This window comes from Hylobates moloch, unplaced genomic scaffold (assembly GCF_009828535.3).
Source record: "Hylobates moloch isolate HMO894 unplaced genomic scaffold, HMol_V3 SCAFFOLD_2, whole genome shotgun sequence".
NCBI classification, from domain to species: domain Eukaryota; kingdom Metazoa; phylum Chordata; class Mammalia; order Primates; family Hylobatidae; genus Hylobates; species Hylobates moloch.
In genome coordinates, this window is record NW_026652277.1 from 124,048,619 (window position 1) to 124,068,818 (window position 20,200).

The following is a 20,200-nucleotide window of genomic DNA, read 5'->3' on the forward strand; positions in this document are numbered from 1 at the left end:
GGGGGCCAGGCATGGTGGCTCACGCCTGTAATCCCAACACTTTGGGAGGCTGAGACAGGTGGATCGCGAGGTCAGGAGATTAAGACCATCCTGGCCAACATGGTGAAACCCCATCTCTAGTAAAATACAAAAATTAGCCAGGCGTAGTGGCATGCACCTGCAGACCCAGCCACTCAGGAGGCTGAGGCAGGAGAATCCCTTGAACCTGGGAGATGGAGGTTGCAGTGAGTGGAGATCATGCCACTGCACTCTAGCCTGGCAAAAGAGCGAGACTCTGTCTCAAACAAACAAACAAAAAGCAGCAGCTTCAAAACAAAAAAAATCACTTGAAAAATAAGTTTATCTATAAATACTAGTGTGTATGTATGTATGTGGGTGTATATTTTTTTTTTAAGAGGAATCATGCTGTAAATTCAAACAGTAATGATAGGTCATGACTCCAAGAGTGAGAATCATTGATCAGAGAGATATCTGTCTGAATTTCCTCTATACAGTGTATCAACATTCATAAGGAAAAGTTTTTTGGACCTTCCCAAACTTAACTTATATATTAAAAAAAGGACAGTATCTTAGAAGGCATATATTTTTTAAAATTCATTAAAGCGGACCAAATATAAAATAAAAGATATGATAGTCATTTTATTCTAGATGATTTAAAATTTTATTTGAAAAGTACATAAAATTAAGCCTTTGTATTCTTATAAAGTGTCACTAAAAATATTTTCGATGACTAATCAGAGTATAAACTGAAGTACTGACCTAGCCACACAGACTTATACATTTATCAACTGAATTTCATATGCAAAAATGTATTCTTTATCAATGATGACGGACACATGACAATCCACTGTTATTAATGGACTCTTTCCAACAATGTTAGTATAATCTGTATTGTATTGCGAAATAAATGCCTAAATGTTTCACCAAGTTTTATTATCCATGATACTCACTGCCAAGTCTACCCAAAACACTGTAGGAGGCTATAATCCAAATTATTACAAAATTAATTTATTCATTTAAATCATGTGATTTCAGGAGCAATCTTTCTCCAGAAGCTTAGCAAATTTTTTACTGCTTTATATTAAAATGCAAACGCATGAACTCTAAAAATCTCACCCTCATTTTTAATTACAGAAAGAACACCAAGAGATTGATTTAAAATATATAATATATATAGTAAAATGCTTGTTTGTCCCATAGTAAAACTTAATGGAATGCTCAAGCAGGTTACAAATTTGCTTTAAGCAATTTTTTCACGAAGTTGTGGATTCTTAAATGCCACACACAGAGTTTCAGGTTGGAATTATTCACCTTCCTGCAAAATGTACTACAGGCAAATAATAATAATAACAAAAATGACCTAATTAGCTCAACTGTATGTACAAAAAAAGCAAACATAAATGAGGTGGCTCCATATTTCATTGCTTTGTATGACTGTGACACATTCACTGCCATATTCTTGAAGCTAAAATTCCCATACTAATTCGGAAAGTAAACACAGTATGAAACTAGAAGCTGCAGCATTAGATTCTAGTCTATTATGCATTCTCCATCTGCTGTCCCACACTCACAATATTTAATTTTAGCAAAATCTAATTCAGTGTATCTCTACATGAATGCCTCATTAGACATCTCAAACTTTTAGCCCCCAAGATGGCCTCTCAAATAGGCTTTACTTCCCATCTCATTATCTAATATTTCATATCTCAGTATAAAGCACCACTCTCCATGCAGCTGCCCAAATCATAACCCAGGAATAATTCTTTCCTTGTTTTTAACCCATCCTCTACATCCAGCCTAACAACAGGCTCTACCAATCTACCTCTAAAATAAGCCCCAAATTTACTGACTTTTCTCCATCTCTCCCATCATCACCCTAAATATCACCATATTCTTATACCTAAGACTATTACTACAGCCACTTTCATTCTTGACTCCTATTCCATTCTACATTGAACAGCTCTTATATCATATTCTACATCTCATCACTCCCCTGCTTAAAAGTCCTCCAATGGCTTAAAATCCAAATTGTTTTCCTTGGCCTACAATGCCTTAGATAATTTGGTTCTTTCTCATCTCTCCAAACTCATCTTGGGCCACACTTCCTCCTCAGTCACTATACCTAAAACATGCTTATCTTCTTTTGACTTCTCAAAACATACCTATTGTGGACTGAATGTTTACATTCCCCTATAATTCATGTTGAAATCCTAACCTCCAACATAATAGATAAGGTGGTGGGGCATTTGGGAGCTGATTAGGTCATAAGGGCAGAGTCCTCATAAATGGAATTATTGTCCTTAGAAAACAGACCCCAGAGAAAGCTCTATTTTACTCTGTGAGGACACAAAGAGAAGATAGCTATGAATCAGGAAGAGGGCCCTCATCAGACACTGAATTGCAGGCACCTTCCTCTAGGACTCTCTAGCCACTAGACTGTGAAAATAATCAGACGTCTTCCCTGATCACCTTAATGTAAACAGGTCCAATTCTAATTGGTCAATATTCTCAGCACTTTACTGCTTTCAAAATAGTATAAACGGGCCGGGCGTGGTGGCTCACGCCTGTAATCCCAGCACTTTGGAAGGCCGAGGCGGGCGGATCACGAGGTCAAGAGATCGAGACCATCCTGGCTAACACGGTGAAACCCCGTCTCTACTAAAAATACAAAAAAAAAAATTAGCCGGGCGAGGTGGCAGGCGCCTGTAGTCCCAGCTACGCAGGAGGCTGAGGCAGGAGAATGGCGTGAACCCCAGGGGGGCGGAGCCTGCAGGGAGCCGAGATTGCGCCACTGCACTCCAGCCTGGGTGAAAGAGCGAGACTCTGTCTCAAAAAAAAAAAAAAAAAAAAAAAAAAAAAAAATAGTATAAACGAAGCTTTGTGTGCTGGCAATATCATAGCCAATGAGGTTTATCCAAGACATGCTAATTGCTAATGGCAAACAGCATAAAACCAACTGCCAAAAAAATGCTTTGTGTCCCACAAGAACTAGATATAGACAAGTGCCATTTTTGCTACACAGAATGCTTTAAAAAAAAAAAAAAAAAGTGGTGGGAAATAGAGAAGGGTATCCTTGAAGAAAAACCTGTGTTTATCTACACCTTTAAAAGCTATGCACAGGATTAGTTCTCTGGAAGTGCCTAGAATATTCCCACTTTAGTCTTTGCTCTTGCTGTTCCCTCTGCCTAGGAAGTTTTTAATCCCATATAAATATGCATGATCTCCTAAACTGCTTCAGGTCTTCATTTAATGTCATCCAATCGGTGAGGACTTCCCTGACCATCCTATTTAAAATAACAACGCCCTTTCCCAACAAAGTCCTTTCTCATCTTCCTTTGCTTTTTCTCTCATGGCACTCATCATCATAGGACACATAACACATATCACCACTGGTATACACTCCCACTCGGTCCTTTTCAATTCCCATTTGCTTCTTTCTAATTCATTAACCATACTGCAGCCAAAGGGATGTCTTAAAAAGGGAAATTTGATTCTGTTATAGGTCTGCTTAAAATGTTTCACTGGTCTCCTACCATCCCACTCTCTGTTCCTGCTGCCAAGGATTAAGTTCAATATTGTTAAAATGGCCTATAAAGCCCTGAACAGGCAGGGTCTCTGCCTGACTTCCAGTTTGACCCCCTTACCACTCTCAGTCTTGATCACCACATTCTAGTCAGTTCTCAGAACTCAGTAGGCTCTTTGCTTCTGAGCCTAGCCCAGATCATTTCTTCAGCCTGAAACAACTTTCATCACAACCACACCAATCTCTCTAGCCCTTCCTCCTTCCTCTACAACTCCAGTTATAAATGTAACAATTACATAAAAGCGATCTGTTTAATGCCTGGCTCCTTTGCTACCCTACACACTCAGAGGGAAGGGATCATGCCTGTCATATTTACCCAGGGTCCCCTGTGCTTAGCACAGAGGCTGGCACATAGTATAGGTTCTTAATATTGGCTAGCTAATCCACACTACTACGGTCTGGGCATGATTCTCCTATAATGAAGACTGAATTTGCAGCCATGAAGATCAAAGACAATGAATGTTGTTTCCAAGACCTGATTAAACATGAGAGTATAAAATCTGTGAGAAATACTTGTGGCAATGGAAGAAAGAAAAATTTCCAAAAATACAGACAAGGAATGAAAAATAATAGATGAAACAAGACTGGCCATATACTGGTAACGGATGAGACTGAGTGACCAATATAGATTCATTCTACTATTTTCTTTGCTCTTATTTATACAATGTAATCTCAGTGTTCCAAAGTGATAAAAATCTGAATTTTGCTAAAGACTGTAAAAAAGGAAGCTTATCCAATATCAATCTTTCAATGAGAAAAAAGTTTCAAGAAGAGTAGTTATGTCTCCTACAGTTCTACTTAGGAATCTACTTTTATACCACCTACAACTAGAACAGAACCTGACACTGTAACAAAAATCATAGAAATTAAAATACACAGACAGGTAGTAGCTGCATTAAGTCTAAAAACTCTTGTTTCTGTTTTAGCAGTTTTTCTACGTTACCACAGTTATTTCTGGAAAGTTATCTATTTCCTTCTACCCAGTAAGTCCTGCTTAAAAAGAAGACCGAGAAGGAGGGGGATGGGAGAACAATAAAATTTATTTATCCAGGAAGTCCTTTTGAAATGAACTGAAAACATCTATCATCAGAATTAAGGTGTATGTGATTATTGCTTTACAATCCTTGAATTTGAGTCTTAGGAGGTATTATCACCTTCGTATTTGTAATAAAACTCCAGCTTTACAGACATTGCCTAGGGGAAGGGAGGGGAATTGGGGAAGGGGTAGAAAAGAAAAGAAAGAAAAGTCCAGCTTAGAGAGAAAAGTGACCTGCTATGATCATACAACTGATAAGAGACACTGCAATAAATAAATAGATCAGGTCTGGTGCTCCATCTCAAAACAATAGTTTCTCAGTCCGATACTTATTCTACTATAAGCAGAAGTAGTAAAAACAAGGCAATGCAATGACAACCCACCTGTCTATATCACACAAACCTCCAAAGAGCTGGAACCGCTGCATTTAACTTTTATGTTACCTACCAAACAAAAGTATTTTCCAAATGTTGTGACTTGTTATAAAATTACCATTAGCTAATCACCATCTCCTCTTAGAAACCAGTTTTAAGTTAAAATGGCACACTATCAAATAATGTCTCTAAAATATTAGTTAGTTGAAAAAGCCTAACCACATTTTAGAAACACTGTACACTTTTAACATATTAGCAGTTAATCCTTGCCTTTATTTGCAAGTCTACAGAATGTATCTAATGCCAACCCTCCCCGCCTTTTTTAGATTGTATACTCCGAAAAGCAAGAAACTAAGTCATGGTAAAAACATTTTTTATACATTTCCTCAAATCACTAGCTTATAAGAAAAACAACTTGATATTAAATAAATAGCCTGCACTTGTAGTAACAACTGCTCATAAATAAAAATGCTACTTTCTTTTATTTCTTGTGGCCATTAACTATTTCACAGAGAGGTTAAATATTTTTATATATAAAATGAAAACTCATAAAAAAAACACTGAAAGGCACAGTATGTCCTAAATGAGTTTTCTTGGTTTCATAAGCTTTTCTTATTTCTCTTTCACAGAGTTATGAGAAATTAAAATTAGCATTTGAAAGTATTCAAAAATTGTTTAAATTGTTGTTTAGCTGTTATAATCTACAGGTGCAGTTCTAAATGAAATGTGCCATCTGTTATGTCACAATATTGAGAAATTTACAACTGCACTAACAGAAAGGTTTAATATTTCTGACTTCACAAATTAATAAAAACTTCTTTTGGAAGAAAAAACTCTACATAAAATCCAATTCCATAAATAAATTCAAACAAGACACTTCCTTTAATAGGAAACTATTTATGAAAAATTGTTAATATTATTTCCTGTTAGTATTAGAAAGGAATAAAATAAAGAAGTCATGCAGTTAATATTTAGTTTCTCTACTCTCTGCCAAAGACCACACTAGGTGCTGGGGATACAAAAATGAAAGATGTACCCCAACCAGGCTAATTGATATGCCAGCAAAACACATAAACCATATAATATACCAGAATGTGATAAAATACAGGAGAAAAAAATGCCTAAATGGACAAAAGGTCATGAAAGCTGAAAGCATTAACAGTTCTGCCTCCACTTTTCTATAAAGCTCTGTGAAGACAGGAGCCATGTTTGTCCCATCAGTGCTGGATGATCACTAGCCCCTAGCATGTCAGATATACATTAGGTGCTCAATAAATATCTGTTGACTAAAACAATAAAAGAAGGAAAGCTTCTTATAGAAAGTGACAACTGAGATGAGCATTAAACATCAGTAGAAGTTAAAGGGAAAAAAGTATTCCTGATAAAAGAATCAGAATAGAAAACATCCACCTTTTGCCCATTTACGTTAATTAACATTCAGCATTTTACTCCAAAATATATTTTCTACAAGCAACATTTACCAAGCTAAAGATTTCCGAAATGAATATTCTCATTCTGAATAAACAGAAAATAAAGTACCAAGGACTTCAGTATCCACAGCATACCTCTCATTAGACTTTGCTGTGGAGATCTCTCACAAGACTACTCAGTCTTAGGAGAGGTATGTTAGCTCAATTATAGTAGTGTAAGCTTCATCATAATCATCACAAATAAAACCAAACATAATAGCTACAAAAATAATTTATAACCAAAAATAAAATGGAATAAAGTATATTTTAACCAAACATTATTAAGCTGGATTTAATCAAATGTCGCTTTAAAATTAATTTAATAAAATTTAATAAAGAAAACTTTACAACAGTCACATACTCAAGAAACAATATGAGCCAAGGTAGAAATAGAAAAAAAGTAATTTTATGCCTAAAAAAATTGTAATAAATGCAGTTATTAGACTAAGTCAGCTACATTATGTTATACCCAGTTCTGAATGTGTAACATTTTGAGTCGGACTTCAGGTCAAAGATAAACATGAGCTGTAGCTTGGTTAACCAACCTTTTATGGGCTGACAAGCACTTTCTTAAAAGGCCAGATAATAAATATGTTAGGCTTATGGGCCACATAGTCTCCTCATAATGATTTAACTCTGCTACCAAAAGTAGCCAACGACAATACATAAGCGAATGAGTGTGGCTGGGTTCCAGTAAATCTTTATTTACAAAAACAGATGGCTGGTCCATGATCGTATTTGCCAGCCCTCTCCTGGAATCTAAAAGTGACTTCTCACTAACTCTTTTCATCAAGACTCCTTTACTCCCTTTCAAATACTTTCACATAAACTGTATTAGTGTTTCATAAGGCCTCTACAGATATCAATGAAGCAAACTTAACAGATATTCTCTTGTTTTATAGATTAAGAAACTGAAGCTCAAAGCAGTTGACTTGACCTAAGGACTAATAAGATCTGAAACTAAAAACCAGGCCTTTGTTGTTCTTCTAACGCTTAATCATTATCCTCCATACCCAATCTTCCAATGCCCCAAATAAAACATTTACATCAGTTTTAGAATCCTCTGCTGAACCACTGAGTTCTTTTTAACAGACTCAGCCATTCACAATAGACTTTAAGAACACCTACTTAACTGTCTAATTAAATTATTAACTTCAATTGTGAAGTTAACGCAAATCCTTCTCTCTTTAAACGATCCTCATCTTTTTCTATTTAGGCTATCTTCTTATTTACAAGTCTCCTAAAATATCATTTAATCTTCAAATCACCAGCAAGAAATAAGGCAGTACACCTTCTTAAGGAGGTGTAAATTATTTTAATCATTTAATAAGAATTTGTGAACTCAGTAATAAAAATGTGGTAAGAGGCCTAGTGCTTAACTTTGCAAAGCTTATAATCTGGTTGAGAAATGCCAGATGTATAAATATGAAACTAAGGAGTGACTCCATGTAACCTAGGTCAAATCTAAAAATTTTAAAACAAAGAAATGAGAAATGAAAAAATGTAATTTACAGTATATACACTGTCATAAAATACATGCCTTACTTGCTCTTGGTACCACAGAAATGCCCTAAATTTTGTAAAAGGAAAGTTTAACGAATACTAAATACCTACAAACACCCATTTGATGTGGTAATAGCATAGTCCAAAAGTTAAAACTAGACCACAGTTTTTAAAAACTATGGCAGGTGAAGGTTTTCTTCTGTTTTATTCTAGTCATTGCCATGAAAGAACATCTACTGGACTAACTCTGGCCAAAAACACTGTTGAGGACAGAGGAATTACAGGACATGCCCTCATTCTGCATCATAGGATGGGACTGGAGAAGTAATCATGCAAGTTGAAACTAAGCAAAGTGATCTTAATAACTAATGGGGACAATTACGTTTGTTCCACAATCTTTAAAAAAATTTTGTCAAAACATTAAAAACTCTTACCGTTGGTTATAAATATACACTACAGGCTGAGCACGGAAGCTCATGCCTATAATCCCAGCACTTTGGGAGGCCAAGGTGGGCAGATCACTTGAGGCCAGGAATTCGAGACCAGCCTGGCCAACATGGCAAAACCCTGCTTCTACTAAAAATACAAAATTAGCTGTGCATGTTGGCACATGCTTGTAATCCCAGCTACTCAGAAGGCTGAGACATGATAATCGCTTGAACCTGGGAGGCAGAGGATGCAGTGAGCTGAGATTGTGCCACTGCATTCCAGCCTGGGTGACAGAGTGAAACTTCATCTCGACACAACAAAACACCACAATAAATGTATACTAAAAAAATAACAAGTTAAAAGAAATCCTAATATTTAGTACATTATAATTTAACACATTAGAAACACTGAGAACTGAAGTGTTTTATTTTTAAATTTTATTTAATTGTTTTTTTTTTAGAGACGGTCTCACTCTGTCACTCAGGGTGGAGTGTGGTGGCATGATCATGGCTCACTGTAACCTTGAACTCCTTGGGCTCAAGCAGTCCTCCTGCCTCAGCCTGCCTAGGACTGTGGGCACATGCCACCATGCCCTGGCTAATTTTTAGATTTTTTTGTAGTGATGAGGTCTTGCTATGTTGCCCAGGCTGGTCTCCAACTCCTAGCCTCAAGCAATCCTCCCAGTTGGGCCTCCTAAAGAATGCTGGGATTACAGGAATGAGCCACCACACCCAGCCAAAAGTGTTTTATTTCTTTGTAAAAACTTAAGAACTAGTTTGAAGAGTGCTTGCTTTCTCAACATATAACTTATGGGCAAGTATCTTTTCCATGCCTTGGTGAATTGAAGTCATTTTTTCTACATTTTAATCAACTTCTAACATTTTATTACTTGTATTTCAATGTCATAAAATATCTGAGAGTTCCTTTAATATGAAGTTTTTTATAGCATCACTTCCTTTGGGACATCTTCATCCTTTTGTCACAACTACTTTCCTTATTTATGTCAATAAGTTCACCTTTACTGCATATAAGTTCCTCAGTAAGTTCCTCTGGCTGCATAATCTAGTCTCTTGAAGGGCAGCCATGTCAACATTTCCAAAGTCAGCTATCGCCTCCATAACTCCATTTCTTTCTATTCAAAATTCATTCCCAACATTATCAGTTTGTTTCTTTGTTGGATTTACATCTCTCTTGGCCAATTCCCTTTTTCAGTTATCCATTTTTATAAAATGTTACATGGGCTTATTGCTGGAGACAAGGAGGCAACACGACTATGTGCTTTGCTATCTGTGGGTAAAATGAATAACAGACATAGAGAGGCCAATCACTGACAGACATGGAAAGAAGTGACATAATTTATCACCAATCATAACCTCATCTGTTGTTACGTAATGATTCCTGGACTAAACTAGCAATAAAGTTTGCATTTTATGTAATTATCTGCAGTTAATATACCATGGTAACTGAAATTTGAACCATACAGTTGGGGACCTGGTGTTACTTAACTAAACCATGATAACTGAAATTCATGCATACTGGAACCATGTAAAGGGAGGACTATCTGTACATAAAACAACTGTTTGAAGGCACTAGAAGGTGATCAATGCAGGCAAGATCACAGAGTTATTTACATTCTCCAAAACATGAGGGATACAGAGATGAGCACCACATTTCACTTAGCTTTTTCCTTGGGAGTATTTTCCAAACCACAGCAAGGAGAAGGGGAATTGAAGCACAAAGCAAGTTTACTGTCCTGAGAAAACAGAGGTTGGAGTTCAATCCCCACACAAGTGGAGATATCTTTGTACATACCCAGAATTTTCCATTGTGACCACAGAAGGGTAATGCCTAAGGAACAAAGACCACATCCTTAGAGTAATGGCATTTCCTTCAGAAGCTAAACCCAAGTTTATATGACATATGCCATATGTTAGGGGCTAAGCAATCAGTCTAATGCTAGAGAATCCATGAACAGAGGGACACCAAAAGAGCACAATGTAAGGGATGACTAAAAGTAGTTTCTGTGCAAATCTGGGCACAGAGGCTACAATTTAAACTTGTACCACCAATTCTAAAATATATAAATTACCCACAGAGTTATGGCTGTATCATATTTTATAAAGTGGTATTCTAAAATTAAACACTATTATACTTACCATTTTGCAATCCCATCCAGAGTTGCTTGTGATCTTTTTTCTGCATTTCATTGATTACTTGACTTTTATGTTTTAAAGCATCAGCTTCTTTCATACATGACATAAAATGAGCTTCAATTGCATCCTTAGATGGACAGTGCAGAAGGTCTTTTTCTGGAAAACTCTATCAAAGGAAAAAATACACATATAAAACAGGACACACACATTACAAAATTAACCTCTTAAAAGAGAACTATATCCCCCAGTTTTTCAATATTTCTAGTAAACTATCTCTTAGCACTGAAATAACCCAAAATATTTTAAAATTTAACTTACAAATCTTTAGCTATTTGGCCCATTTTGTACTTTTCCCAAATAATTCTTATGTGTTTTATAACAACATGAAAAAAGGCATCAAAGGGTAATAATCTGAAAAATAGCTTTTCAACTGACCATAGCAAGTATTGGCAAAGATGTGGAATGGAGCCCTCACACACTACTAACAGAAATGTAAAATAGTATAACCACTTTGGAAAAGTCTGGTAGTTTCTTAAGAAGAGTAAACAGACACCTACCATCTGACCCAGCCATTCCACAACTAGGCATTTACCTAAGAGAAATGAAAGTATTATGTCAAAAAAAAAAAAAAAAAGTATTATGTCCATATAAGGACTTGCTACGTGAATGTTCACAATAGTTTTATTTGTAACAGCCCCAAACAGAAAACAAATCTAAATATCAACAGGTAAATGAACATATAAATTGTGGCATAAACTTATTCACTTTGACTAGATTAAGCTTACTGTAAGTCAATTAGACCTCAATAAAGCTGTTAAAAAGTAGATTTTAAAGTCAAATAGCTAACTTTACATTCTATAACTTCACTGATTCTTTTAGGCAGCTAAAGCAATGATCACTGGACATATAGGGAGTTATGTAAATGAGACGACTGATGCACTTTTCACTGAAAAAAAGATAATAACAGCTAACAGTTACTGAACACTTACTGTGACACTGTATTAAAACTTTTTATATGGATTATCCTATTTAATCCTCACAACACTTGAGGTAAACATTATTATTATTGCTATTTTACAGATAAAAAAATTAAAGCTTAGGGAATGTCTAAAGTCACAAGTGTCATTCAGCTTGATAGTCATGGGGCTAGGATTTAAGGCTAATTTGACTCAAGTCCTACATTTTAACCACTGTACAATATCACTTCCTCCAAAGACTTAAATATTTAAGATAATCATTATATTCAAACATTATTTTACAAAGTTATTATCCTACATGTCCTTTAATAAATTTAAGCGGAACTAAAAATGGCAAAAAAAATAGCATTTAGTTATAGCCTACTCCGGTTACTGTATTCATAAACAACATTCAATTATCCCTGTCATGGAGTTTTCATAAAAAGAATGAAATGAAAAGATACAGAAAGAAGCTCCTGAATGACTATGAAACACTGATGGAAAGCAGGAATTAGAGAGAAAGTGATTAAAGATACCATTCCTCATCTCTCTCAATAAACTTTATTAATAAAAAAATTTATGATTCACATAGAGTGAAATGCAGAAATCAAGAGTAAAATTAAATGAGTTTTGACAATGAGTAACTGTCAGCCCAAGTATACAGCATTACCATCACCCACAAAAGTTCCTCTGTGCCCTTTGCAGTCAGTTCCTTCATTCCCTTCCCAAGAAATCACTGATAATGACATAACACCAGATTAGTTTTGCCTGTAATAAAATCTCATAGAAACAGAATTGCAGTATTGTGTAACTTAGTATCTTTCACTTAACATATTTTTGAGATTCATTCCTGTTACTGCACATATCAGTAATTAATTCCTTTTTGTTGCTGAGTAGCATGCTATTTAATGAATACACCACAATCTGTTTATCTAAAAACTTGTTAATAGACACTGGGATTGTTTCCAGATACTGGCTATTATTTTAAAAGCTGCTATGAACATTAATACACAAGTCTTTTATAGACACGTCTTCACCTTTCTTGGGTATACAGCTGGAAAAAGAAATGCTGGGTCACAGAGTAAGTATATGTTCTAACTTTACTTAAAAACTGCCAAACTATTTTTCAACATGATGTACAATTTTACACTCCCACTAGCAATGTATGAGAGTTCTGGTTACCCCATGTCCTCAAACTTGCTACTGTCAATCTTTTTCACTTTAGTCATTCTAGTGAGTGTAATGTAATGTCTCTTTGTGGTTTTAATTTACATTTCCATGATGACTAAAGATGTTGAGTGCCTTTTCATATGCTTGTTGGTAAATTCATATATGTTCTGTGAACTAAGTTTTTTGCATTTGTTTAAAAGCAACTACTAGGGAACAAGTTGAGTATAATGTGCATTTTATGGTTGCATATGTAAATACCGTTCACAAGAAATGCTAGGTGAACAGAGAATTTCACCTAGCTAAAACAATCAGCTAGGAAAACATACAATGCACACATGTGCATACCTCCAAAATGGACTACCTACTTCAATTCATGTTATGAGCTGTACTCATCTACATCAGGTGCTACAATTTCTTGTCCGATTCCAGAAAATCCTCCTTTCACTTCACCTGTCATGGCGCAAGTCTTCCATGTCCATTTCTGCAAGCAAAGTTCCAGCCTTGCAACATGAAATGCCATATTTATTGTAGTATTTATGCATTTCTCATACATTTTACCTGTGTAAAACTATGGTATGGTTTTTACTAGGTTCCTGTTTTTTTGTCAGTGTAAGTTTGTGGATGTTGTGCCCCTAACCCTTTGTCCCAGAAGTAACCCTTTCCTCCATAAGTCCTGCGGTTTTTATTGTACAATTTTTAATAGCAAAGTTAAGAACACATACGATGCATTATGGAAGTGCCTAAACTGAGCAGACATTCTTGCCTTTTTCCTGATCTTAGGGTAAAACATTCAATAAACTATCAAGTAGCATGACTTTAACTGTAGCCTTTTCATATCTATCCTTTGTCAAATTGAGTAAATTCCCTTCTATTCCTAAGCTTGCTGTAAGTTTTGATGACAAATACGTATTAAATTCTGTCCATGAATGACTTTTTCTGTATCTATTGATTTTTCTATTTTATTCTGTGATTTACATGGATTGAGTTTTTTTATTTTGAGAGAGTCTCACTGTGTCACCCAGGCTGGAGCACAGTGGCACAATCATACCTTATTGCAGCCTCAACCTCTGGGGCCCAAGTGATCCTCACAATTCAGTCTCCTGAGTAGCTGGAACCACAGGTGTACACCACCAAGCTCAGCTAATTTTTTAAATTTTTTTGTAGAGATGAGGTCTCCCTATGTCGCCCAGGCTGGTCTTGAACTTCTGGGTTCAAGTAATCCTCCTGGCTCAGTCTCCCAAAGTACTGGGATTATGGGCGCAAGCCACTGCACCTGGCCTACGTGGATTGAGATTTGAATGTTGAATCAATTTTGTACTCCTAGGATAAACTCAACTCAGTCATGGTGTGTACTGTCCTTTTTAATTATTACGAGATTCAAATTGCTAGTACTTTGTTGAAGGCTCTTGCATCCCTGATCATGAAATACACTGACTTATAATTTTCTTTCAATGTCTTCATCAGGTTTCAGTATCAGGGTTATTCTGGCCTCTAACACAAGTTGGTAAGTGTCTCTTTTTCTGGAAAAAGTTTGTACAGAGTAACAAAGCTTGTAAAGTTTGTAATATTATTTCTTAAATATTTTATTTCATTTTATTTTTATTTTTAGAGATAGGGTCTCACTACGTTGCCCAGGCTGGAGTGCAGTAGCTATTCACAGGCGCAATCCCAGTACTGATCAGCACAGGAGTTTTGACCCGCTCCATTTCTGACCTGGACTGGTTCACCTTTCCTTAGGTAACCTGGTGGTCTCTTGCTCCCAGGCGGTCATCATATTGATGCTGAACTTAGTGCGGAAATCCAATTGGCATAGCACACTATGGCCCAGAACTCCTGGGCTCAAGCGATCCTCCCGCCTCAGTCTTCTGAGTAGCTGGGACAACAGGCATGTGCCACCGCGCCCAACTAGTTCTTAGGTATTTTATAGACTTCACCAATGAAACTATCTGTGCAAGGTGTTTTACTCTCTGAGGCTTTTAAAATTACAAATCAAATTTACTTATAAAGAGCTATTCATTTCTGTTATTTCTTATGTCGGTTTTGGTGACTTGTGTTTTCATTGAATTTGTCCATCTGTCAAATTTATTGGCATAAAGTTATTTATTCAATTAATATAAATGCATTATATAATGTGCAGTCTTTTGTGTCTTCTTTCACTTAACATGATATTTTCAAGGTTGTAGCATATTATCAGTAATTCCTTCCTTTCATGACCAAATTATACTCCATTGTAAGGATACATACAGTATTTTGTTTATTCATCAACTGATGGACATTGGGTTATTTCCACTTTGCCTATTATGAACACTCATGTATAAGCTTTTGTGTGGACACAAGTTATTTCCCTATTTTGCATATCAGAATTACATATTCAGTTCTCTTGGGAGTATTACTAGGAGTAGAACTGCTGTGTAACATGGTAAGTATATCATTTGATGACATACCAAACTGCTTTCCAAAAAGGCTATGCCATTTTACATTCTCATCAGCAACGTGTGAAGGGTCTAATTAACCTATACCCTCTCCGTCATGTGTTACTGTTTTTTTTTTTTGAGACAGGGTTGCACTCTGTCACCCAGGCTGGGTTGCAGACACACGATCAGGACTCACTGCTCCTCCCAGGCTCAAGTGATCCTCACACCTCAGCCTTCCAAATAGCTGGGACTATAGGCACATGCCACCACACCAGGCTATTTTTTAAAAAATTATTTTAGTACAGATGAGCTCTCGTTATGTTGACCACACTGGTCTCGAAATCCTGAGCTCAAGTGATACAACTGCCTCATCCCCACAAAGTGCTGGGATTACAGGCATGAGCCACCACACCCAGCCTTGTGCATCATCTTTTTGATGATAACCAATCTAGAGGGTGTGAAGGGGTAACTCATTGTATGGTTTTTTTTTTTTTTGCTTTTCCCTAAAAACTAGTTATGCTGAACATCTTTTCATGTGTTTACTGGCCATTTATAGAACTTCTTTACAGAAATATCTATTCGAATCCTTTGACTAATTTTTAATTGGATTTCTTCTTATTATCAAGTTATTTCCATAATCTGTATATTAAACTGTTATTAGATAGTATATGATTTGCAAATATTTTCTCCTATTCTGTAGGCACCCCACACACAGTCTTGATTATTATAGCTTTGACATTGAGGAGTGTAATCATTATTTCTTAAAAATATTTCTTCCGACCCATTCTCTCTCCTCTCCTTGAACTCCGATTACATGCAGACTGTCTGATATTATCCCAGAGGCTCTGTTTTTCCTCTATACCAATTTCTATCTCTCTATTCTCCAAACTGGGTAACTTCTATGGATCTGTCTTTGAGTTCAAAGAACCTTACTTCTGCCACCTTTAATTGGCTGTTAAGCCCATGTAGTAAATTCCTCATTTCAGATATTTTTCTAAACAGTTCTACAATTTTGTGATTGTTTTCTCTTAAGTTATTGAATTTATAATAGTTGCTTTAATTCATTTCTCCAGTAGTACCAAGATGTGGATTCTCTTAGGTCAGTTTCTATTGAGAGTAAAATTTTTTTTTATTTGATATGGACCACATTTTCTTGCTTATTTGCAAGTCGAGTAGTTGTTGATTGTATGGTGGAAAACTGTGAATATGTTGTAAGGATTCTAGATTATACTGTCTTCCTTTAAGACGCTAAGTTTTGTTCTGGCTGGCAGTTAATTTACTGGCAGCTCTCCTTAATCCTAAAAAGGCAGGTCCAGAGCAACTCTTACTCTAGGGTTACAGACTGGCAACAGAGATTCGCAAACTTTCTGTAAAGGATTAGACAGTAAATATTTAACACTGTGCAGGTCATACAGTCTCTATTGCAAATACTCAACTAGGCTGTTGCAGCCGCAAAGCAGTCATAGACAATATGTATATGAATTTCCATGAGTGGCTGCATTTCAATGCAACTTTATTTATGGTCATCACTAAATCTGTATTTCATGCAATTTTCACATGTCACAAAATATTTTTTTTAATTTTTTTTCCAACCACTTAAAAATGTAAAAACTACTCTTACATCACAAGCCATGCAAAAACAGTCAGTGGGCCACATTTGCCAACTCCTGCTCTGATGTATGATCCTTACTCCAAAATCATGGCCTTTCTGGCATCTCAGGTAACTACCCAGTATGTAGCCAGATGTCTCTCCACTTTGAATGAGCTGGAATCCAACATTTCCCAGCATCATAAGACGTTCAGTATCTTTTTCCACTCTTAACCCTACAACATCCACTCTCTACTAGACCTTGCAGAGTATCAGCTATGCATGTGCAATCCAGGCCTCAGCCAAGCACCCAGCGAGAACACACATATATACTTTGGCTCCTTCTTCTCTGATACCCTGCCTAGCAAGTTCCAACCACTTCAGCAGCCCAGAACTCCAATTTGTGCATCCTCAGCTCAACTGAACTTCTTTGCTCTGCTTGAGCTCCACTCTCCGTACCACCGTCAGGCAATCGTTCCAAAGCAAATGGGGCTCACCTTGTTTGTTCCCTTTCTAAGGTTCAGTGCTAAAAACAGCTCCACTTCATATTTTTGGTCTTGTTTTCTAATTGTTGATGACTAGAGGAAAACTCAAATACCAGTTACTCTGTCACGGCTAAAAGTATATGTTAACATCAATAAATATCTGATGAATAAATGACTAAACAAGCCTTATTTCATAAAGTTCTAAGTTTGCATGACCCTCCATGATCTCCACCACCTGGTATTCCTATCTTTCTATAATCCCTTCCCCCTTGCATGTGGGCAGAACCTGTGACTTGCTTTTAACTCAAAGAATGCGGCAAAGGTGATGGGATGTTACCCCAGTGATTAAGTCATGTTATATAGTAAGATTCTGTCTTACTACCAGACTACCTCTAGACTTTCTTTGTTGCCCTGAAGCAAGTAGGCATGTTGGGAAACTCCACATGACAAGAACTTCACATGGTCTTTAGGTGCTCAATGCAGCTTATTACCGACAGCCAACAAGAAGATAGGCCCCTCAATCCTACAACCATAGGATATGAATTCTGCCAGCAAACTGAGTCTAGAAGTGGATTCTCCCTCAGCTGAACTTCCAGATAAGAATGCAGCCCAGCCAACACCCTGATGACACCCTCATAACCTAGGCAGAAGATCCAGGTAAGCTATGCCCAGAATCCTGACCCACAGAAACTGTCAGAGAACAAATGTTGTTTTCAGCTGGTTGTAGTAATTTGTCAGACAATAGTAGATAACTAATACAACATACTATTGATAGATACTATAAAACAGCTACCAACATTTATAGCTGGGAAGTGCAGGCAGTGATAGAAGCAAAGGAGAGACCATGAAATACACTCAAGAACTTCGAGAAAGAAAAGCTACCATAGACCTATGTCAACAACACATAACAGAAGGAGGGACATGATAAATTCCTTCAAAGAAACACAGTGGCTCTTGGCCTAGCATGAAAAAACTTGTCCATCAGAAAAGAAGCTTGCTCAGTCACACAAAAATACTCAAGCAACAGTCAGGACCAATGCAGGGCCTTTTCAAGCACGGTAAGCAAAACAAGATTTGCCCACTGTGCTTGAAAGACAGTTGGTTCAAAAACCTAACTTGTGTTATCTCTGGCATTCAGCAGAGTTCAGCACATAAGCACTTATCTGAATGTTGATCTTATTTTACTTAACAAATGTGAGCTCTTACCCCTAATCATTGCTGTCAACATTCAAAATTAAAATGTCTCCTCTCCTCAAAACCAAAACGTACCAAATCAGCACCATGTTACCAAGAGAAAGAAAAACACCAAGGTTTTATAAGATTTGTTTACTCTATTAAACTTTATTTAGGATTTGCAACAGAACTGGGCATTTTAAAGACCCCACTATTTTCACCTGATGTCATTAAATTTTTGAATCACATTAACTCCTTTTTAAAAAATTCCATGCACTGTTCTCAACATGGACAAAGAGAGAAAAAAATTTTTTTAATTTTAAAAAATCTACATACTGTAAGTAATCTTTTAACTGTAATGTCGCTTTGCAAACGGCATGCCTACAGAATTAATGAAAAAAAAATACAGAAAAAGAGAAAATGCAAAGGTGGCAAAATGTTAAAAAGCAGCAAATCCAAGTGAAAGGTATTACGAGTATTCACTGGACCACAATTAAGTTTTTTTTTTGTTTTTTTTTAGATGGAGTCTGCCCTGTTGCCCACCCAGGCTGTAGTGCAGTGGCATGGTCTCGGCTCACTGCAACCTCCGCCCCCCAGGTTCAAGCGATTCTCCTGCCTCAGCCTCCAGAGAAGCTGAGGTTACAGGCACCTGCCACCATGCCCAGCTAATTTTTGTATTTTTAGTAGAGACAGGGTTTCACCACGTTGGCCAGGCAGGCCTCAAACTCCTGACCTCAAGAGATCCACCTGCCTCACCTCTCAAGGTGCTGGGATTACAGGCATGAGTCACTGACCTGCCACACAATTAATTTTTCTAATACATGTTTAAATTTTTTAATATAAAAAATTGGGGAGACAGAAATGAGATAATTTTCTTGGTAGTCTCACCAAGTTTAGGAATCAAAATGTCCTTAAAAACTAGTGAAAAAAGCCTGAAGAAGGTACCATTTTCATTGGTTTGGTAAACAAAACATACATCCAAATCTATATGTTATAAAGCAATTAACACTCTACAATTATATTTATCTCCCAGAAAACAGAAAACACAAAAATGCCTATAAAAATATTAATTTTCTGATTCACCCTTAAAAGCTTTTGGTTCTACAGACAATTACCATTAACTTTTAGATCTTCATTGTTCTCTAACTCTTGTTAATCAACATGTGGTCTGGTGGAACAGTATCATAGCATTACCTATGCAGTTGTAAGAAATGCAGAATCTCTGAATCCAACCCAACGCTGCAGAATCAGAAACTGCACTTTAGTAAGAGAGACACAGGTAACTTGAAAGTACATTAAAGTTTGAAAATCACTATTGTAGACATTAAAATGCATTTATTATAAACATTACAAACCTATACAAATCACAAACAACAAAGTCAGTTAAAAATTAGAGGAAATAGGGCCGGGCGCGGTGGCTCACGCCTGTAATCCCAGCACTTTGGGAGGCCGAGGCGGGCGGATCAACGAGGTCAGGAGATCGAGACCATCCTGGCTAACACGGTGAAACCCCGTCTCTACTAAAAATACAAAAAATTAGCCGGGCGAGGTGGCGGGCGCCTGTAGTCCCAGCTACTCGGGAGGCTGAGGCAGGAGAATGGCGTGAACCCCGGGGGGCGGAGCCTGCAGTAAGCCGAGATCGTGCCACTGCACTCCAGCCTGGGTGAAAGAGCGAGACTCCATCTCAAAAAAATTAGAGGAAATATGTCTGTTTGAAAACTTTTTAACAGTGTTTTTTTGAAGAGTTTCGTCAGAACTACTGATCCAAGTGTGTGTGTGTGTGTGTGTGTGTGTGTGTGTGTGTGTGGCAGAGGTAACGGGATCTCTTAGAGGCTTTGATATTGCACAAAACCTAATCAAAATCTAT

General features: G+C 36.8%; 1 protein-coding gene and 1 long non-coding RNA gene across 4 annotated transcripts in view; one reads left to right on the plus strand and one right to left on the minus strand.

The window, feature by feature from the left end:
- The window catches only part of LOC131382860 (uncharacterized), a 26,776-nt gene extending 8,976 nt beyond the window's left edge, over window positions 1-17,800 (plus strand). The window contains exons 2-3 of the long non-coding RNA XR_009212448.1: window positions 14,138-14,177; window positions 17,631-17,800. This is a non-coding gene — a long non-coding RNA (uncharacterized LOC131382860). The remainder of the gene's footprint in view (window positions 1-14,137; window positions 14,178-17,630) is intronic.
- Window positions 1-20,200, minus strand: part of ATG5 (autophagy related 5) — a 141,603-nt gene that overhangs the window by 84,639 nt on the left and 36,764 nt on the right. For 2 of the 3 annotated variants that reach the window (XM_032155949.2, XM_032155942.2), the window contains one exon: window positions 10,551-10,713. In XM_032155949.2, coding sequence (XP_032011840.1) covers window positions 10,551-10,713 — 163 coding nt within the window. Of the gene's footprint in view, window positions 1-10,206; window positions 10,243-10,550; window positions 10,714-20,200 lie in introns of all 3 variants that reach the window. The other variant, XM_032155939.2, reaches the window with a different exon arrangement.